The 23197-nt window shown below is 46.6% G+C and overlaps 1 protein-coding gene across 1 annotated transcript in view; it reads left to right on the top strand.

Moving 5' to 3' along the window:
• STAT1 (signal transducer and activator of transcription 1) overlaps positions 1–23197 on the top strand; it is a 43015-nt gene that overhangs the window by 8391 nt on the left and 11427 nt on the right. The window contains exons 5-18 of the mRNA XM_060257408.1: positions 1026–1104; positions 3288–3379; positions 4132–4283; positions 6063–6221; positions 6310–6402; positions 7350–7409; positions 8872–8901; positions 8995–9085; positions 11001–11039; positions 12737–12820; positions 14998–15096; positions 17442–17577; positions 18797–18846; positions 22358–22452. Of these exons, the coding sequence (XP_060113391.1) occupies positions 1026–1104; positions 3288–3379; positions 4132–4283; positions 6063–6221; positions 6310–6402; positions 7350–7409; positions 8872–8901; positions 8995–9085; positions 11001–11039; positions 12737–12820; positions 14998–15096; positions 17442–17577; positions 18797–18846; positions 22358–22452 (1259 nt within the window). The remainder of the gene's footprint in view (positions 1–1025; positions 1105–3287; positions 3380–4131; positions 4284–6062; positions 6222–6309; positions 6403–7349; positions 7410–8871; positions 8902–8994; positions 9086–11000; positions 11040–12736; positions 12821–14997; positions 15097–17441; positions 17578–18796; positions 18847–22357; positions 22453–23197) is intronic.

Raw genomic sequence — 23197 nt, 5'->3', positions numbered from 1 at the left:
GCCGTAGCTTCTCAGCAGTGCAGGGTGGCAATCCTCTCCCGGTTTAGGTGTTGAAGGCCTGTCGAAATTGTTCAGTTTTGCAGGCCCTGCGGAATTGAGAAAGATCCCGCATGGCCCTTATGGCCTCCGGGAGGGTAGTCCACATTTTTGGTGCTGCCACCGAGAAGGCCCTAGCCTGTGTGCAGCACAGCCGCCTACCCTTCTTTGGTCCAGGAATGGACACTAGGTTTTGTGTCCCTGGAACTGGTTAACTGTCCAGCAACATCAGAACTGGCAAAGTAGAGTCTCTTCATGCCTTGCAAACCAGGAACTCACTAAGAACCTCAGAAGAGTCCTGCTGGATCAGCCCAGTGGGCCATCTAGTCCAGCCTCCTGTCTCACACAGTGGCCAATCAGTTCCTTTGGAGGGCCAACAACAGGGCACAGAGGGTGAGGCCTTCCTAAGAACATCAGAAGAGCCCTGCTGGTTCAGACCAGTGGTCCATCCAGCCCAGCCTCCTGTCTCACACAGTGGCCAACCAGCTCTTCTGGAAGGCAAAATAAACATGGCATAGAGGCCGAGGCCTTCCTAAGAACATCAGAAGAGCCCTGCTGGATTAGACCAGCGGTCCATCCGGTCCAGTATTCTGTCTCACACAGTGGCCAGCCAGTTCCTCTGGAGAGTCAACAACAGGGCAGTGAGGTTGAGGCCTTCCTAAGAGCATCAGAAGGGCCCTGCTGGATGAGGCCAGTGGTCCATCTAGTCCAGCCTCCTGTCTCACAGAGGGGCCAACCAGTTCCTCTGGGTGGCCAACAACAGGGCACAGAGGCTGAGGCCTTCCTTAGAACGTAAGAAGATCCCTGCTGGGTCAGACCAGTGAGGGTCCATCTAATCCAGCATCCTGTCTCACGCAGGGGCCAACCAGTTCCTCTGGAGTGCCAGCAACAGGGCAGAGAGGCTGAGACCTTCCTCTGGGATTCAGAGGATTCGTGCTTCGGTATGTCTTCTATGCTTGGAATGCCTGACAAAGTTCTTGCTTTTCCAGGAAATAGAACAGTTCATCAAGAATCTGGAGGACGCACAGGATGAATATGACTTCAAGTACAAAACTTTGCAGGTCAGAGGTGAGTTCAGAACATGGCAATTCCAACTAAATGCCCCTGCAGTGATTTTTGGACATCAAGTCAATTGCAGAATGCAAAATTCAGTACATTTGGGGAAAGTCCAGAGTTCACTGCAAGTCTCTCCAAGGGACTTTCCATCCTTCAGTTCACCGGACAAATTTGCTTGAGATATTAAAACTGTATTTTCCAAGAATGCAGAACTGTTAGAGGCCTGTAGGATTTTGCCAGTTGTTTCAACTCCTTGTAGGAAGTCATGGTCGTGTACAGATCTCCTTTCAGCCTGGGTTTCACTTTCTCTTTTTCCTCCGATTTTGTTGCTTCCCCTATTTCTGAATTCACATTTCTAGGCTCTTAGAACTTCTCACATTTCCTTCTAGAATCGGCTGCCTGCCCGTGCCTCGGTTCACCCCCCAGTCAACCAGCCAATGTCAAAGGCGTTTCTGATCGGCAGGCAGGTGGATAGAGCCCTAAGGTGGATCACAGAACTCCTTAGAACCAAGGTGTCTGCTGAGCTTTTCAGAAAGTAGGTTGGGCCACTGTAAGGCAGGGCCTGTGATTGGCTGACTTCACCCAAACGAAAGGGTTTTCCCCTGGAGGATGAGGAAGACTGAGAAGCACCTGGGCTTTCTTTCAATCAGTATGTAGTTCCATTTCCCCTTCAGGCTTTCCTTCCTCCCAGGTGGCATGAGAGGGAAGGTATTCCATTCAGCTCCGCCTCCTATGGCAGCCATTTTGAGGTGGTGTTCACCTCTCTCTCTCTTTTTTGTCACAATGTGGTTCCATTTCCCCTTCAGGCTTTCCTTCTTCCCAGGAGGTGAGAGAAGGGAAGTATTCCATTTAGCTCCGCCTCCTGTGGCAGCCATTTTGGCGTGGTATTCACCACCCTCTTTTTTTTTTTTAAGACAGTTTTTAGTAATGTTCCCCCTTCAGGCTTTCCTTCTTCCCAGGAGGCAGGAGTCTGGAGAAGGAAGTTATTTCATTCAGCTCCACCTCCTGTGGCAGCCATTTTGGGGTTCATTTTTAAAAAGAAACCAGGATGTAATCATGTTTCCCCTTCAGGTTTTCCTTCTTCCCAGGAGGCGGGAGAGGGAAGGTATTTCATTCAGCTCTGCCTCATGTGGCAGTTATTTTGGGGTGGCATTCACCACTCTCCCCCTCAGTTTATTTTGAAAAAAGATAAGCTTGAAAAGTATTAATAAAAGAAGAGATTGGATCTATACCCCACCCTTCGCTAGCGAAAGGAGTCTCAGATCATCTTACAAATTTCCTTTCCCTTCCCCTCCCCACAACTGACACACTGTGAGGTAGGTGGAGCTGAGAGAGCTCTGACAGAAACTGCTCCTGAGAGGAACAGATCTGAGAACATGTGGCTGACCCAATATCACATCAGCAGGTGTGTGTGGAGGAGTAGGTAATCGAACCTGGTTCCCCCAGATAAGAGTCCGTGCACTTAACCACTACCCCAAAGCAATGAAACAGCCGCATGAAGATGATGATATTGGATTTATATCCCACCCTATACTCTGATTCTCAGAGTCTCAGAGGGGTCACAATCTCCTCTACCCCGCCCCCCCCCCCACAGCAGACGCCCTGTGAGGTGGTGAGGCTGAGAGAGCTCTCCCAAAAGCTGCCCTTTCAAGGACAACTCCTATGAGAGCTATGGCTGAAGTGGAGCAGTGGGGAGTCAAACCCAGTTCTCCCAGATTTGAGTCCACCCACTTAACTCCTATACCAAACTGGCTCTCAATACATGCAGTACCAAGATCAACAAAAAGGACTTAGTGTTCCGCTATAGTTCAGCATTTCAAAATTCTCACACACATTTCGCAGTAGGGTGTGTGTTTGTCTGTTGGGAGTCCCACTTGTGTTAAGAGCCCTGTCATCCAGGAAGTCGGCCTTGGAACTGTCTTTTTGCGTCCTAAATAGAACCTTTCTGTTTTGAACTCTATTTCTGTCTTTTTAAAGAGGGCAGAAATGCTACTGGGCGTGACTGTCACTTTCTCTCCCCCCCCCCCCCCCCCAGACCTTTCCGGCTGTTGAAACGTGGAAATATTGTGTGGTTGGGCAGGGGGGAGGGATATGTCTTTGAAGTTCTGCAGATTTCTTCTCTGGTGCCCATTTTGAGATCTGAACTGGCTTACAATACAGCCTGAGGCAATATTTTCCCTATCTGTGTCTTGCAGAGAATGAGGCCAACAGCATGACGCAGGAGGAGAGCATCAAGGAGAAAATGCAGCTGCACACCATGTATTTGCAGCTCGACATCATGCGACAGGTGATGCTTCGGTGGGATTGCAGCTGGTGGCTGCACACGGGCCCTTCTGGAGACCTTCCAGAGCACTGGATGGCTGGGAGGCGCCTTGAAGCCACCTCAGAATTTTTCCGTGGTGGCTTAGACCCGGCCCCGGGCGGGCTGCGGTCGGGACGGGAGGCAGATGCGTGCATGTGGATGCGCTTTTTTGGTCCGGCTGGGCCCATGGTAGCTTAAACCACCCATCTGTTATCACCCCAAGTGTCTCTGAGGAGGCTGATTTTTTTTGGGAAATGTTGTAGATTTTGGGCTGGATTGAGCCTCAGTCCCTGCTAAACCAGAGAGCCAGTTTGGTGTAGTGGTTAAGTGTGCAGACTCTTATCTGGGAGAACCGGGTTTGATTCCCCACTCCTCCACTTGCATCTGCTAGCATGACCTTGGGTCAGCCATAGCTCTGGCAGAGGTGGTCCTTGAAAGGGCAGCTGCTGTGAGAGCCCTCTCAGCCCCACCCACCTCACAGGGTGTCTGTTGTGGGGGGGAAGAAGATAAAGGAGATTGTGAGCTGCTCAGACTCTTCGGAGTGGGGGGCGGGATATAAATCCAATATCATCTTCTAAACCTATGAAATTAGAAAATTTGAAAATCAATTCGCGTTTTTTAAATTTTGGCTGCCGATCTGGAAAATTCTCTTGGTACGCTATCTCCGTTGCCAGATTGCAACTTCAGGTGCCTTTGAGGGGGACCAATTTTTCGGTGGAACTTATTTTTCCCTTTAGGATGTGGTGCGCAAGATCACATCCTTGCTGAACATCACGGAGCACACGCAGAACGCGTTGATTAACGAAGACCTGGTGGAGTGGAAGCGCCGGCAGCAAATCGCTTGCATCGGGGGGCCGCCCAACGCGTGCCTGGACCAGCTGCAGAACTGGTAGGTCTCTTCGCCCCCCCATAGGTGGGGGTTGAGAGAGGCCTAGAAAGAGAGGGCCAGTGGGAAAATGCATTTGAGAACTTTGCTTTCCATAAATCATCAGGTTTCCCCAGGGGTGGAATTTTAGCAGGAGCTCCTTTGCATATTAGGCCCCACCCCCTGATGTAGCCAATCCTCCAAGAGCTTACAAAAAAGAACCCTGTAAGCTCTTGGAGGATTGGCTACATCAGGGGGGTGGGGCCTAATATGCAAAGGAGCTCCTGCTAGAATTCCTACCCCTGGTTTTCCTCCCATTAGACTATTTTTTTTCAGCTCATTTTGGGAAGTGCTTCTCCTCAAAGTCTTTTCAGAAGTTTTTTTATTTTCAATGCACTAACAAGAAAAGAATCCCTCACCAGAACGACCCAGCTTAGCTTGCTGTCCTCAGGTCTTGGAAACTCAGCAAGGTGGGCCTTGGTTATTATTGGGTGGGAGACCTCCAAGGAAGGTCAGGGCCGTGAAATGGAGGTAGGCATTGGCAAACCACCCATGAACGTCTCATGCGTGGACAGCCCAGGCTAGCTTGATCTCATCAGATCTTGGAAGCTAAGCAAGTTAGGCCCTGGCTGTGTGTGTCAAGTGTAGTGGAGACATAAACTTTATAAAGGACATAGACAAACACAAAAAGGGTTTTTTAAAAATTTAAATAAACTTGAACTTTAAATCAGACTTGCTTAAAAGATTAGAACTCTTGCAATGTTTTATTGAACAGTCTCTGATAACTGAAGGAAGCAAGCGAGAGGGAGAAGGAAAGCGATGACAGCCAGTTGCTTGGGGGCCTGATTTGGCCCCCGGGCCGCATGTTTGACACCCCTGTTTAGACTAACTTTATTATTTGTTTGTTTGTTTAATTCATAACCCCGAGAGACCAGGCTCAGAGCGGGTGGCGTCATTTATAAAAACATTCAGTTCAAGTATTAATATCATAAAAATACAATCAGGAAAGGAAAGGTCCCCTGTGCAAGCACCAATCGTTTCCGACTCTGGGGTGACGTTGCTTTCACAATGTTTTCATGGCAGACTTTTTACGGGGTGGTTTGCCATTGTCTTCCCCAGTCATCTACACACACACACCCCCCCAGCAAGCTGGGGACTCCTTTTACCGACCTCGGAAGGATGGAAGGCTGAGTTAACCTCCAGCCGGCTACCTGAAAACCCAGCTTCCACCGGGGATCGAACTCATGTCATGAGCAGAGCTTAGGACTGCAGTACTGCAGCTTTAACACTCTGCGCCATGGGGCTCTTAAAATATAATCAAACATGTAATAAATAGACACGTCCCCACTATACAGCTGAAAGATGGCGTGAAATCTACAGAACATGTACCCAACTGGGTTTTCCTGTGTGTGCGATGTGCTGTCAGATCACTTCGAACTCAAGGCAACCTTACAAATTAATGTCCTGCAAAATGTCCGGTTGCTAGTTGTCTTGTTTGGGTCTTGGCAACTGAGGGTTGTAGCTTCCTTGATGGAGTCAATCCATCCCATGTTTTGGTCTTCCTCTTTCCAGCTGTCTTTAACTTTTCCTAACATTATTGTCTAGTTTTCTCAATATCATGCTAATAAAGTCGTAACACCTCTGTCCTAAGCAAAGTTGCGCTCTTTTTAAGCCCGCTGAATTCAAGCGGTTTAGGAAGGTCTGACTTAGTTTGGCTAGCAGCAGTATTATGCGACGTTCTGTGGTATCGCTGCCTCAGAAAGGAGCATAACACTGCTTAAGATACCCGCTTTGTGACGACAGGTTTACTACCGTAGCCGAGAGCCTTCAGCAAGTCCGGCAGCAGCTTAAAAAACTGGAAGAGCTGGAGCAGAAGTACACCTACGATACCGACCCCATCACCCAGCACAAAAAGATGCTTCACGATCGGACGTTGGGCCTCTTCAAACAGCTCATTCAGTGGTAAGCGGCATGTGTCTTGCTTGCGCCCTAAATTTCACATGCCCATATTGAGGCAAATCCACATTTTCATTCTTCATTCTCTGTCTAGTTCCTTCGTGGTTGAAAGGCAGCCTTGTATGCCCACTCACTCTCAGAGACCATTGGTTCTGAAGACTGGAGTACAATTTACAGTAAAACTGAGGTAATTTTTTTTTAAAGCGGCCCAAATAAATAGTTCTAAAGTTGTTGGACACTGTGTAGCCCTTCTTTAAATTCAGAATTAAAGATAAAATTGTACCATGTGTAACACACACCGCTAATGAGAGTTGTAGCGAAACAAAGGTGAATTTTTCCAGGTTTTCCCCCTGCTTAGGGTAATATTTATGAATCCACTCTAACCTTAAGTCATGCTTTATACTTGACCTGCATTTTCTCTGTCTTAGCACTGGTAGCTTCTCATTAATAAAGAACATATTGTTAGAACCGCTTTTTATTTTATGGATGGTGTGGATACACAGAGGGTTAGATCTCAGTGATAATTTCGAAGCCTTTATCGAAGTTGTAGAGCACCACAAAATGTTTTTAAATTGTATTTTATTGGTTTTAAATGGTATTATAGATGATCGAACTGACGGTTAGCCGCTGTGAGTCTGCTTGCGAAGAGGGCGGGATAGAAATTTAAAGTAATAAATAAATAATAATAAATTTCCGCAATGTTTTAGTTGGTGGAACGAAACTTCCCTGTATCCCACTGATACGCTGATTCTGGGAAACGTGTGGTACAAGTGTGGAGTGAGGGTGAATTGGAGGTCTGTAGCTGGGGGGATAGCTGAAAATTACCCCTCCTTCTGTTAGCGGAAAGTTATCGCTGGCTCCATACTTGAGAGCATAGGTGGCTATTGTAGTTGTGAGTGGTTCATGACAGCAGCATCGTTTTTACTGTATGTTCACACGCTGAAACCAACGTATGAAGGCATTTCAGAAGTTACGAAGCAGGCAGAGTACAGTCTGAATCGATACCTGATACACGTTTTTATGCAAAAAGAGTTTGGAAGAACAGTTCACACAGAATGTTGAGAATATGAAGGAGATCTGGAGCAGAGAAGCTGTCTCCTCCCTGGAGTAATACTGTGTTCTTTGTCTTTCCAGATTGCTGGTGAAACTGCAGGAGCTGAATTATAAATTAAAAGTGCAGGTTGTGTTTGATAAGTAAGTGACATCTGGTACGGGTGAACATCCAGACTTAGAGGTTTCCCTCTTCCAACCGGAAATCAGCCGATGCTCTTTTTCATTCCAGCAATGCTGGAATAATAATGGGTTGAAATTAAATCAAAAGAGTTTCCGGCTCAACATTAGGAAGAACTTCCTGACCATTAGAGTGGTTCCTCAGTGGAACAGGCTTCGTCGGGAGGTGGTGGGCTCTCTTTCGTTGGAGGTTTTGAAACAGAGGCTGGATAGCCATCTGACAGCAATGAAGATCCTGTGAATTTAGGGGGAGGTGTTTGCGAATTTAGAGTGGTTCCTCAGTGGAACAGGCTTCCTCCTAGGGAGGTGATGGGCTCTCCTTCCTTGGAGGTTTTGAAACAGAGGCTGGATAGCCATCTGACAGGAGTGAAGATCCTGTGAATTTAGGGGGAGGTGTTTGTGAGTTTCCTGCATTGTGCAGGGGGTTGGACTAGATGACCCTGGAGGTCCCTCCCAACCCTATGATTCTATGAATGCTGCTATTCTGCATCTTTCTGTAGCTGCTGTGGTTTTCTTTTCTGATGTGGGGGGGGGGGGTAAAAGATAGAGGAGCGTTCCCAGGATGGCCCAAGTTAGCCCAGTCTCATTAGATCTTGGAAGCCAAGCAAGGCCTGCCCTGGTTAGTACTTGGGTGGGAGTTCCTGAGGGAAAGCCAGGGTTGTTATGCAGCGCCAACAATGACAAATCACCCCTGGTCGTCTCTTGCCTTGAAAACCCCATAAAAGTCACCAGAGGTCAGCGGCGACTTGACAAAGCTTTCCACCACCAAAGGATACACGTTGCTTGCTTTTGTTTGCCTGGCATAAAGTTATACGGACTTTGTTTCCCTCTTGTCTGTACCGCCATTTTCTCTTGTTTTCCCCCCAGCATTAATTTTTAAGCTTAAAAGCTTTTGAGTTTTCTAAAATTCGAAAAAGGTGAATGACAGGGAACTTGATTTTTCCTCCATAATCACATTTTCCTCCTAAAGAGTCCAGGGTGTCGCGTACGCAACTCTCTCTCCTTTTTTTCACCTTCACGAAACCTGGGTTGAGGTAACACGACTGGCCCACCGAAGCTGACTTGGCGATGATTTGAAGATTTGAATCCCTTTTCTGCCCCTGCGGTTCCGATCCAAATCAGGCCTCTGTAATGCTTGGGTTCGCAGTAGTTGACGGTCTGACTGAAGGGAGTGAGAGTCAAATTGGGGAAATCAAGTCGCAACTTAGAAAGAAATCTGTGTAGTTTGTCCCTCAGATACCACAATTTTCAGACTTTCCACATTTTTTCCATGAAAAGGTTCTTTTCAGTTATATCACTGCCTTGGCAAGAAATATTTAGTGGGGGCTATGTGGTGGATTTCCCCCCCCCCCATTGATATTTTAATTAGATAAGAGAGAAATCCCCTTTAAAAAGATCTGATCTTGTTTCTTTTCTTCCTTTGCAGAGATGTGAATGAGAAGAACACAGTAAAAGGGTAAGTTTTCTCCCTTTTCATCCTCCAACCGTGCATTTTGTTAAATGCGAGACTCTTCCTTTTCTTCACAGACCTATCTTTCTGAATATACAGGTTTAGAAAATTTAACATCTTGGGGACAAATTCCAAAGTAATGAACATGGAGGAGTCGAATGGAAGTCTGTCAGCAGAATTCAGACATCTGGTGAGGGCACTTCTTAAAGAAACTATTTTCAGGTTTTTTTCTGAACACTCTTCAGAACTGGTCAAAGGAAGGTAATTGCATCCCTCAGTTGTAGTAAAAAATGGTAAAGGTAGTCCCCTGTGCGCAAGCACCATTCGTTTTCAACTCTGGGGTGACGTTGCTTTCACAACATTTTCACAGCAGACTTTTTTTTTCACGTTTTCACACTCAGACAGGTTTGCCATTGCCTTCCCCAGTCATTTACACTTTTCCCCCAGCAAGCTGGGTACTCATTTTACCAACTTCAGAAGGATGGAAGGTTGAATCAACCTGGAGCTGGCTACCTGAACCAGCTTTCGCTGGGATTGAACTCAGGTCATGAGCAGAGGGCTATGACTGCAGTACTGCAGCTTAACCACTCTGTGCCACGGGGCTCTTGGTTGTAGTACAGGATGTTAAAATATGGCGAGACAAGCAGAATTTTAAGCCACAGGATGTTAAAATATGGCGAGACAAGCAGAATTTTAAACCAGTTGGTTGAATATAGCCAGACTTAGTATCATACATTGTATGTTATGAATATTTTAAAGTTACATTGTTCTACAGAATTTCTTATGAAAACTAAAAGACCAGGGCATGGATCTTGGTACTTAACAGCATGTGGACACAGGAAAAAGGCATGGTTATAAATGTAATGCATATCTATTAAACCCAGAGCTGTCCCTAAATGAGAAGTACCAGTGTATATATTTCTGCATGGTGAATGTTAGTTAAGATACTGAAGCACAGCATTCTTAGAGATGTAAAATTTCTGGAAATTTTGAAGATCGGGGGAAAAGCCCAAAATCGGAAAAATTGGAGGGGGGGGGGAAATGCTACATTAGCACTTTTTTCTTTTCCAGATTGAAAGTCATTCTGTTACTTTAGAAACATAAAATATGACTATGGGCAATTTTACTTGGCACAAAATTATCACAACTAGCATATTAAAAATATATCCAAACAATCATTACAAACAGAATTTACTTTTTAAATAATATTTATTTGTAATTGTAACAAATGGAGCAACAATCTCCTGAACTGTTTACTAGTTTATGTGGAACAGACAAAAAACCTCCACAAAACAATTGTTAAAAATCCAGAAGTAACAATTATTCATATTTCCTCTCCACAGCATTAAATAAAAATAAAAAACTCATTCTCATAGAAAGGATTGAAGAGGGGGGAAGTGTATAGAAGGGAGTGTAGGACTAAGTTTCAGTGAATGGGCATGGCCTAGGATTTGCTTGTCCTCAGTGCACAGAAATTAGAATAATCTGATATCATACATATTTTTTAGAAATGATTTGGAAAATATTTGAACACCTTGTCTTAAAATATTTTATTCATTATGTTAAAATAAAACGTTCCATAATCATTTTTTCCCTTTCTTTTTCTTTTTTTCAATTTTTCCAATTTTTGGAAAAAAATAAAAAAAGGCTTCAGGAAAAAAATGGGAAAAAACCGTTCCCCCCCCCCCCCCCCGAATTTTTCCGGGCCTTCACATCTCTAAGCATACCATAGATGTTCTTCCACCATGATGGTCAAAGTGCCCCCTTCCACAAGGGGGGGGTGGCTATTAACAATAGGAAGTGAGGGAGCGTGGCAGTGATGGAACATCTCCTTGGCGTTGAGGAAGGTCACAGGTTCAATCCCCAGCATCTCTAGTTAAATAGCACCCCCTGTGTCAGCACATATCCAACTAGTGCTTCACCATCTGCACTCGTTCCCGTTCAACACCAGATCCACTTCAAGGCTCTGGTTTTAAGGCCCTAAACGTTCTGGGGCTAACTTACCTGACAAACAATGTGGTGGAATGAAATGTACTTTTGGATCTGTCCCACATTGGGGGAAAAACTTGAAATTGAAGATTTTGTTTTATTTTGTTTGCTGGCAGCAATTAAAAGAGCAGAAAAACGTCTCCAGAACGAATGAGGTAAGATGACCCCCCCACAACGTGGTACACCTTACCTTTGTTTAGTTGGGTTTTTCCCCCATGAAGTGATGCACCAGAGGCCCCAATCTTCCGGAGCTTGTGGAAACCTCTGGGTAGTGGACACAACCACAAAATGGCCTCACACACAACTCTTGGCACATAGGTTCTGACTTTACTTGATCAATTCTGGACCACATGGCATACAAAAAACACTGAATGCTACAGGTATGCTCTTGATTAAGACATCAGGCTATAGAACAAGAGGCCTCAAGAATATCTCTAAGCCTTTGTCACTTCACTAAATTTCCTTGTGGTCCAGCATTGTTCTATTCTTTTATTCTGTTCTGTATTATGAGCCAATATGTGCACTTTCTTTCTGACCTCTGAAGAAGACCAATTTAGGTCGAAACGCATCAGGTCAAGTTGAGTGGGTTCCCATTGAGGTTTTATGATTTTACATAGGATAGAGGCTTATGATGGGCCCTTAAATGGTTTTAGCTTTCAACAATAAATACATGTATGTTGATTTATGATTTTTTTGCTCGTTTTTCTAATGTTCGGCCCTTTAATTGCATATTAACCTTTTAGGTTTCTTACTCCATGAGAGTCACACGCACTCACACAAACACAGAGAGAGACACACACCCGGAGACCAGGCGTTTTTAAACGCTGTGGGAAAGAGGAGTGTGAGATAATAAAACCAACACTGGGAGAAAAAGCTCTCCATGTCAGTTCTCTCCGCCCTATGCAGAATGTTATAGACCTCTTATCGTGAACATGGGGAGGGACGGTGGCTCAGTGGTAGAGCATCTGCTTGGTAAGCAGAAGGTCCCAGGTTCAATCCAACTAAAAGGGTCCAGGCAAATAGGCGTGAAAAACCTTAGCTTGAGACCCTGGAGAGCCACTGCCAGTCTGAGTAGACAATACTGACTTTGATGGACCGAGGGTCTGATTCAGTAGAAGGAAGCTTCATATGCTCTTATCATGTCTCCCCCTTAGTCATCTCCATGGGTCATTTTGTAGCAAAATAGGTGGTGGAGCTCATTCAGGGATTGTTATGCAGCTGCACCTACTATTCAATAAACAAGGAGGTGGAACTCTCAGAAGGAGGAAGTGGAACTCAGAAAGGTTCAGGAGCTGTGCTTTTGTGGACTTCCACTGAATCCGAGGCCTGGTCCATCTCCCTTCTAAACTGAAAAGTCCCAGACTCTTCAGCCTTTCATCATAGGGGTGGGGCTCCAACCCCCTCTTCATCTTGGTTGCCGCCCTCTGGACTTTTCCCCACCTTTATGATGTCCTTTTTTGAGGTAATGGTGGCCAGAACTGCCCGCAGTATTCCAAATGAGGCCACTATAGATCTACACAGGTGTGCTACAGTATCAGCCGCTTTTTTCTCAGACCCTTTCCTAATAATCCGAAATGCAGAGCTTGCCTTTTTTTTTTTTTTTAAACTGCTGCAACACACTGGGGCTGACGCTTTCGTTGAGCTGTCTACTATGACCCCGAGATCTTTTTTCCTCTCCGTCTCAGCACGTTCAGACCCCATTCACCAGTCCTAGAAGGAGCTGGAATTTTTTTAAAATTACAGAATACTTGATGGTTTCTGAGCCCGTGAAGTACCTGGGGTAGAAACGTCAAGCTGTATGAAACTGTATATAAAGACTCTGTTTCTTTCTCTTCCCTCCCCCGACAAAAAGGGGCCTTTAATAGTAACAGAAGAACTCCATTCTCTCTGTTTTGAGACAACGCTGGAACAGGGGGGACTAATCATCGATCTAGAGGTAAGTTGGGGAATCAAGTCCCTGTCTGAATTACGGTTGCCCAGGGCTTCTTTTTTTGTAGCAGGAACTCCTTTGCATATTAGGCCACACACCCCTGATGTAGCCGATCCACCTGGATTTTACAGTAGGTCCTGTACTAAGAGCCCTGTAAGCTCTTGGAGGATTGGCTACATCAGGGGTGGAATTCTAGCAGGAGCTGCTTTGCATGTTAGGCCACACCCCCATTATTTAGCCAATCCTCCAAGAGCTTACATAAAAGAACCTTGCAAACTCTTGGAGGATTGGCTACATCAGGGGTGTGCGGCCTAATATGCAAAGGAGCTCCTGCTAGAATTCCACCCCTGGTGTGAACTAATATGCAAAGGAGTTCCTGCTACAAAACAAGCCCTGGGGTTGCCGGGGAGGGATGTGGACTGACCCCCACCACAAGATCCTACCCTCTGTTACAGGGAATAACAGCAGCAACAAATTAAAGGCACTTTGGGGGAAAAAATACAGAAGTGGGGAATGTTTTACCGGTTTAGGAACCAAATTACCAGTCCAACTTTGTGTCTCCCAAATTTAATGGGATGCTAATGATAGCATTGCAAAGTCTGGGTTGGGAAATTCCTGGAGATTTTTTTGAGGGGGGTGGGGAGTCTGGGGAGTGAGAGGTTTGGAAAGGAGCCATGCCTCAATGGGGAGTAATGCCATAGAGCAGGGGTGGCCAGCGGTAGCTCTCCAGATTTTTTTTGCCTACAACTCCCATCAGCCCCAGCCAGCATGGCCAATGGCTGGGGCCGATGGGAGTTGTAGGCAAAAAACATCTGGAGAGCTACCGTTGGCCACCCCTGCCATAGAGTCTCTTCTCCAAAGCAGCCGTTTTCTCCAGGGGATCTGATCTCCATTGCCTGGAGATGAGTGCTTATGCTAAGAGATCTCCGGGCCCCACCTGTAGCTGGCAGTCATGCCTAACAGTGCAAGATTCCTCAGTGCTGAAGCACAAATTGCTTTAGCTGGTAACGCAGAAACTAGTAATGTTATAAGGCAGAGTTCCAGAAAACTAAACTAAAAAAATGTCTCTTTGAAGCAATGGTAATTAATCTGCTTGGTTGTGATTCAGCAGGTGCTAATATCCTTGCATGGACCATTGCAGAAAGCCGGTTTGGTGTAGGGGTTAAGTATGCAGAGTCTTATCTGGGAGAACCATGTTTGATTCCACCCTGCTTCACTTGCAGCTGCTGGAATGGCCTTGGGTCAGTCATAGCTCTCTTATCTGGGAGAACCAGGTTTGATTCCCCACTCCTCCACTCGCAGCTGCTGGAATGGCCTTGGGTCAGCCAGAGCTCTCTTATCTGGGAGAACCAGGTTTGATTCCTCATTCCTCCACTTGCAGCTGCTGGAATGGCTTTGGGTCAGCCAGAGCTCTGGCACAGCTGTCCTTGAAAGGACAGCTTCTGGGAGAGCTCTCTCAGCCCCACCCACCTCACAGCATGTCTGTTGTGGGGGAGGAAGATAAAGGAGAATGTAAGCCACTCTGAGACTCTGATTCAGAGAGAAGGGCAGGGTATAAATCTGCAGTCTTCTTCTAAACGCACTTTCAGTCCACTTTCGGTGCACTTTCCAACTGGATTTTGCCAGTTCACACAGGGAAATCCACTTGGAAAGTGGACTGAAAGTGCATTACGTAGTGTATGTGATCACAGCCTGTGTGTGTTCAACTCTCTCAGCCCTTCCCACCTCACAGGGTGTCAGTTGTGGGGGAAGAAGATAAAGGAGTTTGTAAGCTGATCTGAGACTGCTTCAGAGAGAAGAGTGCAGTATAAATCCAGAGCCAGTTTGGTGTAGTGGTGAAGTGCGCAGACTCTTATCTGGGAGAACCGGGTTTGATTCCCCACTCCTCCACTTGCACCTGCTAGCATGGCCTTGGGTCAGCCATAGCTCTCGCAGGAGTTGTCCTTGAAAGTGCAGCTTCTGTCAGCTCTCTCAGCCTTACCACCTCACAGGGTGTCTGTTGTGGGGGGTGGGGAGAGCAAAGGAGATTGTGACCACTCTGAGATTTGGAGTGGAGGGTGGGATATAAATCCAATATAATCATCTCCTTCTCTTTCTCAAGTTATTTTGGCTCATTGGTTGATTTTTAAAAATTTATTGCAAGCATTTTTCTCTGTTGTCTCCTGCCCCTCTTGCCTTTCTAGACTACTTCCCTTCCTATTGTTGTGATCTCCAACGTCAGCCAACTGCCAAGCGGGTGGGCCTCCATTTTGTGGTACAACATGCTTTCCAGCGAACCCAAGGTAACGATCGAAACGAATGAGGGGAAAAGAAACGAAAGCTTCTCTTCACATTTTGTCTGGCGAGATAAATGTGTTATTTTATAGTCTCATTACCAGAGTTGGTATTCCAATTCCAGGGGTTTTTTTAATGTAAGAAAAACGCAATTGCAGTTGCTGTACAAGACTAAAAATGGAGAAAATGTGAAAACATGGCAATGAGACACCAGTGTTAAATTAAACTCACGTACCATTGATAAAAAAAGACATGGAGAATGATGGCATAGAAAAGCACAAGGTGTAATTTCTGAATCTGAAAATAATATTGTAAGAAGTCATATTCAACCCAAAGACCCAAATTTGAGGAAAATTCAAGGAATACTAAAGATCCCACTTTGTTCCAAGAGTATTATGTGAAGATTAACAATTCTGGGATTTAAAAAAAAATCTCAAATGAATTTTCAGGGTACTTTTTAATTTTGAGTGGTCTGCCTGAATATTTTTTAATTATTATTTTCCCTATAAAGTACTTAGCTGGCAGTCAAGGACAAGAAAGCTGACAGGAAGAAAATTTATATATATTTTTTTAAATGTGGTGATGGAGGAGAGTTGTATGGATACCGTGGACCACCAAGAAGACGAATGAGTGGGTTCTAAGTCAAATCAAGCCTGTTTTGATTTCCTAGAAGCTAAAATAGTTACAGTGAGATTATAATACTTTGGTCACAGGAAAAGAAGGAGACTCAGCAGGAAATAGATTGATTTGCAAGATCTGAGTAAGGCCATGGTGTCACACAGTGTGTTGGACTGGATGGGCCATTAGCCTGATCTGACATGGCTTCTCTTATGTGATGCTCTGTATTTTTGGAAGCTGGTGAGCCAGTATGGTGTAGTGGTTAAGTGTGCAGACTCTTACCTGGGAGAACCGGGTTTGATTCCCCACTCCTCCACTTGCACCTGCTGGAATGGCCTTGGGTCAGCCATAGCTCTCGCAGAGGTTGTCCTTGAAAGGGCAGCTGCTGTGAGAGCCCTTTCAGCCCCACCCACCTCACAGGGTGTCTGTTGTTGGGGAGGAAGTTAAGGAGATTGTGAGCCGCTCTGAGTGGAGGGCGGGATATAAATCCAATATCTTCTTTTTGGTGCTTGGGGGGGCCAACAGTGGGAGGGCTTCTTGGGTTCTGGCCCTGCTGGTGGCCCCTGGGTTTTGGCCACGGTGTGATACAGTGTTGGACTGGATGGGCCATTGGCCTGATCCAACATGGCTTCTCTTATGTCTAGGGCAGTGATGATCTGCATTCTTAGTGCTTGGGAGCAACAGTGTGTGTGGGGGGGCTTCTGGAGTTCTAGCTGTGCTGGTGGACCTCCTGATGACTCCTGGGTTTTGGCCGCTGTATGACACAGAGTGTCGGACTGGATGGGCCACTGGCCTGATCCAGCATGGCTTCTCTTATGTTCTTATGGGACACAGAGTGTTGAACTGGATGGGCCACTGGTCTGATCCAACATGGCTTCTCTTATGTTCTTATGGGACACAGAGTGTCGGACTGGATGGGCCATTGGCCTGATCCAACATGGCTTCTCTTTTGTTCTGAAGCTGTTAGTGATAGGACACTTTGGAGGTCATGTAATTCATAGGACAACACGTGACACCCATACACTCAAGGAGCCCCTTAAAGGTTTCTGCTCACACATCATAAGAACATAAGAGAAGCCATGTTGGATCAGGCCAGTGGCTCATTCAGTCCAACACTCAGTCAGCACACAGTGGCCAAAAAAAACAAGTGCCATCAGGAGGTCCATCAGTGGGGCAGGACACTAGAAGTCCCCCCGCTGTAGCCCCCCAAGCACCAAGAATACAGCGCATCACTGCACCAGACATAAGAACATAAGAGAAGCTGTGTTGGATCAGGCCAGTGGCCTATCCAGTCCAACACTCTGTATCACACGGTGGCCAAAAAACCCAAGTGCCATCAAGAGGTCCATCAGTGGGGCTTGAAGCCCTTCCACTGTGCTCCCCCCAGCACAGGAATACTGAGCATCACTGCCACAGACAGAGAGTTCCAACAATAGGCTGTGGCTAATAGCCGCTGCTGAACTTCTGCTCCATATGCTTATCCAACGCCCTCTTGAAGCTGGCTATGCTTGTAGCCACTGCCACCTCCTGTGACAGTGAACTCTGGTGCTTTCCCCAAGTAACAGCGTTGTGTCTGCTTTTGGGTCTCCAGCTTGAAGAGCCACTGGTTGGGGGGGGTGGAACAGGAAGGTACTTGGAAAAGTCGGGGTCGTTAAAAAAGGAAGGCATTTGCGGACTTCTTCTGTCTCACCCATTTGATGTCCCAGCTCTAGGTTTTGTTCTTTCCCATTTTTAGAATTTGTCCTTTTTCCTGAACCCCCCGTGTGCGAGATGGGCACAGCTTTCCGAAGTGCTGAGCTGGCAGTTTTCATCCATGACCAAAAGAGGGCTGAACGCCGATCAGTTGAACATGCTGGCAGAGAAAGTACTCGGTACGTGGCAGCATCAGTCTTGGTGCGCTTGGCAAACCTTGGATCGCTTCTGCCCTTTCAAGGAAAAAACAAACACGTTCTTAACTGTGGTCCGTTGGACAACTTTCCCTTCTCACTGGAGGCCGATGTTAAACATGCAGCCCAGGGGCCGAATTAGGCCCCTGAGCAACTGGCTGTCATCTGCTTCCTTCTTCCTCTTGCTTCCTTCTGCATCACAGCTTGCTTTGCCAGGCTTCCTCAATCGCACAGGAGCTACAGAGCAAAGTCCCTATTTTCCCTATCAACTCTACTTCTTTGGGGAGGAAGGGGGGAGGAATAGCTTGCTTTGCTGGGCTCTCTCAATCTCACAGCAGAGCTACTGAGCCAAGCCTGTCTCCCTTCTATTGGCTGAGGCTCCTCCCCTTCCTGGTCTGCTGGGGGGGGGAGGAAAGATGTGGTGTGGGGCTACTGTACTGGGACCCTGCCCTCTGTGCTATTTTTGTGATAGAAATCTCCTGTTTCCATCAATTCCCTCCCTCCACACACACACTGTCACGTTCTCAGGGTGCAGGCAGGCAGGAGTCCAAAGCCAGTCAAAGGTCAAAGTCCAGGAAGTCAAGCAGGAGCCAAGTCACCAATGCAGAATCACAAACCGGAATCAGAAGTCAGTGTCCAAAAGCCAAAAGGTCAGGCTGCCAAGGAAATCAAGCAGGTCAGGATCAGGAAGGAGCATGTTTTTGCGAGCCAGAGAATAGACTTGTTGCTTCCACAAGGTTACCAGGTCCTGAGTGGGAGCTATATAGAAGCCTCAATCATCCTGCTCCCTGGGTGGCAGCGACTCTGCTAGAACTCAGGGCTGAGAGATCTGAAGCCTCGGCGTGCCTCAAGTCTTCGCTCTGAAAGTTCTTTCCGGAGCCTGCTTCGAACTCTTGAGATCAGGGGAGGAGAGCTTGGAAAAGATTGATTGTCAACGGCTGGCACTGGTGCCTGGAGAGTGATTGATGGGCCAGCTGCTGTTTGTTCAGCTGAGGAACTGGTTGGCAACTCTTTCAGGTCTGTTAACCCTTCCAGCTCCTCGTCAGGGCTCATGACACACACACCACTAAAGTGAGCAAGATGAAACCCCTCCCTGGCCATGTTCCCGATGCAGAGGCAAAGGTAGCTTTTTACCTCGGAAATAGGGAGATCCTATCACAGGGAGATCTAGTCGTAAATATCTGAAAACTTGTTTTCCTTTCAGGTCCCAACGCAGGTACGGACGATGGCATCACCTGGAGCAGATTCTGTAAGGTAGGCTGTTCCTGAGTGTCCGCAAATTAGACGGAGCTTGATCCAATCCATGTGGAGGTCAGTGAGGGACAGTGGCTCAGTAGTAGAGCTAGCTCGCACTAACTCAGCTAACTTGCACTAACTCAGCTTAGAGGGAACACTGCTCTACTCCGTATGTTTCTCCTCCTCAGACTAAAAGTCTGGACTGTCTGATCGGACTAGCAGTCACAGTCTTCCACATCAACCTACCCTCTGATACTTTTAGTTGACGATGCCAGAACTTGAACCTGGGACCTTCTGCATGACAAGCAGCTGCTCTCCCACTGAGCCACTGTCCTCCCCTCAAGACAATAATTCTGAGCTGTTCGTATGAGAGCGGAAGAACCACATTAGGAGCAACATTCCCTCTAAGCTGCGAAGTCTTGTGAGGAAAAATCCTGCTTTGTGAGCCACTGGCATTAAAGTTGCGAGCTACTCAAATTATGCTTGGGGCTCTTTAGCTTGGAGAAACGTTGACTGTGGGGTGACATGATAGAGGTTTACAAGATTATGCATGGGATGGAGAAAGAGAAAGAAGTACATATGAACATATGAAGCTGCCTTATACTGAATCAGACCCTTGGTCCATCAAAGTCAGTATTGTCTACTCAGACTGGCAGCAGCTCTCCAGGGTCTCAAGCTGAGGTTTTTCACACCTATTTGCCTGGACCCTTTTTTCCCTTTCTCACAATACAAGAACTCGTGGGCATTCAATAAAATTGCTGAGCAGTCAGGTTAAAACGGATAAAAGGAAGTACTTCTTCACCCAAAGGGTGATTAACATGTCGAATTCACTGCCACAGGAGGTGGTGGCGGCTACAAGCATAGCCAGCTTTAAGAGGGAATTGGATAAAAATATAGAGCAGAGGTCCATCAGTGGCTATTAGCCACAGTATATATATGTGTGTGTGTGTATGTATATGTGTGTGTGTATATATATATATATACACACACACACACACACACACATATATTGGCCACTGTGTGACACAGAATGTTGGACTGGAGGGGCCATTGGCCTGATCCAACATGGCTTCTCTTATGTTCTTATGTGACACAGAGTGTTGGACTGGATGGGCCATTGGCCTGATCCAACATGGCTTCTCTTATGTTCTTATGTGACACAGAGTGTTGGACTGGAGGGGCCATTGGCCTGATCCAACATGGCTTCTCTTATGTTCTTATGTGACACAGAGTGTTGGACTGGAGGGGCCATTGGCCTGATCCAACAGGGCTTCTCTTATGTTCTTATGTGACACAGAGTGTTGGACTGGAGGGGCCATTGGCCTGATCCAATATGGCTTCTCTTATGTTCTTATGTGACACAGAGTGTTGGACTGGAGGGGCCATTGGCCTGATCCAACATGGCTTCTCTTATGTTCTTATTGTGCTCTGGGGCCATTTTTCCTGAGCCGAGACAAAAAGGTATGAGCAGGAGGCTAAAGAATTGTGAGGTAGCTCACACTAACTCAGCTTAGAGGGAACACTGATTGGGAGCGATCCTCTGTTTGGATCCTGTCAGCATTGAACTCTTTCTTCCAAGCTGCACTTGAGATGGCAAGAGGAGAGACATTTTTGGGAGGGGGTACAATAACCAGTCATTCTTGTCATCTGTTAACGAAAACTGGCTTTGCCAATTGTGGGGAAGGTGAGGGGGGGCAGGACAATAAAACGTAGACACTTGCAAGCAGGGATAATGGAAAGAGTAATAATGCCTGTATCTCCTCCCTGTTCCCTCTCATCTCTATTTGATGAAAGAATTCAATTTCTTGCGTTCCTAAATCTCAGCATTCTTCTCAGTTACCAGCAGAGGGCGCTGACTAATAAAATGTGCTATGGACAGGTCCTTCCTAAATTTTACTGAAACGTAGAATCATAGAGTTGGAAGGGGATCTCCAGGGTCATCCAACCATCTGCTCTGATTCGGTTTCCACGACCTAAAGTTGTTAATTCCTCCTTGCCTAGTTTCTCCCTGGAAATCCGACAATCCCTCTTTTTAAGCTTTCAGAGCCAGTTCCTAACCCATTCCGTTTTGATCAAAGAGATGCTTGAAGAGAAGAGGGGCAGGAAGGGGGAGTGTGTGTGTGCGCAGAATTTCACTTTGTAGATGCTCAGAGGCCAGCAAATTCTTCCGCAGCCTCCCTCTCCTCCTGTCAGATCACCATTCGGTGACGTTGAACACAACAAGGGTTTTTTTCGTAGCAGTAGTTCCTTTGCCTATTAGGCCACACCCCTCTGATGTAGCCAATCCTCTAAGAGCTTACAGGGCTCTTAGTACAGGGCCTACTGTAAGCTCCAGGAGTATTGGCTACATCGGGCGTGTGGCCTAATATGCAAAGGAGGCTTCTGCTAGAATTCTACTCCTGTAGCCAAGCCAAGAGTTTACAGGGCTCAGTACAGGGCCTACTGTAATCTCCAGGAGGATTGGCTACATAAGAGGGGTGTGGACTAATATGCAAAGGAGTTCCAGCTACAAAAAAAGCCCTGAACACAACACAGCTGCATGGGTGGTTTCTCTTCCAAGAGAAACAAAAGAGAAATCCCTCTTTAAAAAGAGAACAGAAGGAGTCTGTGGCTACGTCTGATGGTGGGAAATGCTATCAAGTCGCAGCTGATTTATGGCGACCCCGTAGGATTTTCAAGGAAAGAAGAATTCAGGGGTGGTTTCGCCATTGCCTGCCTCTGCGTCTCCACCCTGGTATTCCTTAGAGGTATCCCACCCAAATGCTAACTAGGTCTGGGGGTGACTACACCTAAAAGAACCAGTACATTTTCGGATAAGAGATTCTCTTCCCCGTAACAACACCTGATGTGAACAGGAGACGTTCAGAAAGCAGGTTGATACAGCATCTTGGTTGTCTTGGCGTGTTTCCAGGGGAATCTCACAGGGGCTTCCAGTGTTCCCTCATAAGCTGAGTTAGTGTGAGCTAGCTCACAAATTTTTAGCCTCCAGCTCACCCATTTTTGTCTTTGCTCAGGAAGGAGGACCTCAGAGCACGATGATTTATGCAGCAGCTCCCAACTTGAATGCCGGTGGCTCGCAAAGTAGAATTTTTGCTCACAAGACTCTGCAGCATAGAGGGAACATTGGGGGCTTCTCTAGGAACATATGAAGCTGCCTTATACTGAATCAGACCTTTGGTCCATCAAAGTCAGTATTGTCTTCTCAGACTGGCAGCGGCTCTCCAGGGTCTCAAGCTGAGGTTTTTCACACCTATTTGCCTGGACCCTTTTTGTGGAGATGCCAGGGATTGAACCTGGGACCTTCTGCTTCCCAAGCAGATGCTCTACCACCGAGTCACCATCCCTCCCCAAGGAGTGAAATACCTAGAAGAAAGGGATGTGAAATGTCCCACCCCCCCCCAAAAAGAATGGGTTCTCTCTTTAAAAAAAAAATCTTGAGATCATCCGTGAACTAATGCGTGACTCCTGTTTTCAGCCAGGTAGCATGATAACTTTTGAAAGGGTTCTAACTTAGCTTGTCTAATTTCAGGAAAACATGAACGAAAAAAACTTCCCGTTCTGGCTGTGGATTGAAGGAATCCTGGAGCTCATTAAGAAATACCTCCTGTGCCTCTGGAACGATGGGTAAGGATGTCTGACGCTTGCAATGGGCCTGGACTTGCTGGTGTGCTTAAATGGACGTGACTCTCTGGAGTTGCTAGTGCGGTTTCGGAATCTTATCTCCATTCTGTCTCTTACCGATTTCGCACTAGATGCAGGGGTAGGGAACAGTGGCTCTCCAGATGTTTTTTTGCCTACAACTCCCCATCAGCCCCAGCCTTTGGCCATTGGCCAACATGGCTTGCCTTTCTTGCCTCCCTTTTATCCTCTAAACCAGGGGCCCTCAATCTGGTGCACAAGAGCACCCTGGTGCCTGCCAAATGTTTTGAGATAGTGGGTGGGGCCTGGGGGGTTCCTGCCCAGTACGGTTTCCAGTTGTCCATTTGAGATCTGATTGGCTATGCAGATTAAAATGCCATTTCGGTGACAGCTGCACTACAGCGCTGGTTTTATTCTCTCTCTGACTCGTCTTTTCCCAGTGCATTTTAAAAACTTGTCCCTCTTATCCCCTGCATTTTGGCTTCCTCTCTGTGTGGTGGTTGGCTCCGCCTCTCACGGTGGCCATTTTGTGGTTGCGCCCATTTCCCTATTTCAAATTGTAATGGTGCCCACAGCCTCTTTGCTGTTTTTGGCCCTCCAGAGGAACTGGTTGGCCACGGCCATTTTGTGGTCATGCCCATTTCCCTATTTCGAATTGTAACGGTTCCCGCAGACTCAAAATGGTTGGGGACCCCAGCTCCAGACAGGACAGGGGTAGGAAAACATCTAA

This window comes from Heteronotia binoei, chromosome 16 (genome assembly GCF_032191835.1).
Source record: "Heteronotia binoei isolate CCM8104 ecotype False Entrance Well chromosome 16, APGP_CSIRO_Hbin_v1, whole genome shotgun sequence".
NCBI lineage: Eukaryota > Metazoa > Chordata > Lepidosauria > Squamata > Gekkonidae > Heteronotia > Heteronotia binoei.
Note: the sequence above shows the minus strand (reverse complement) of the source record. Positions and strands in the feature narration are given on the sequence as shown.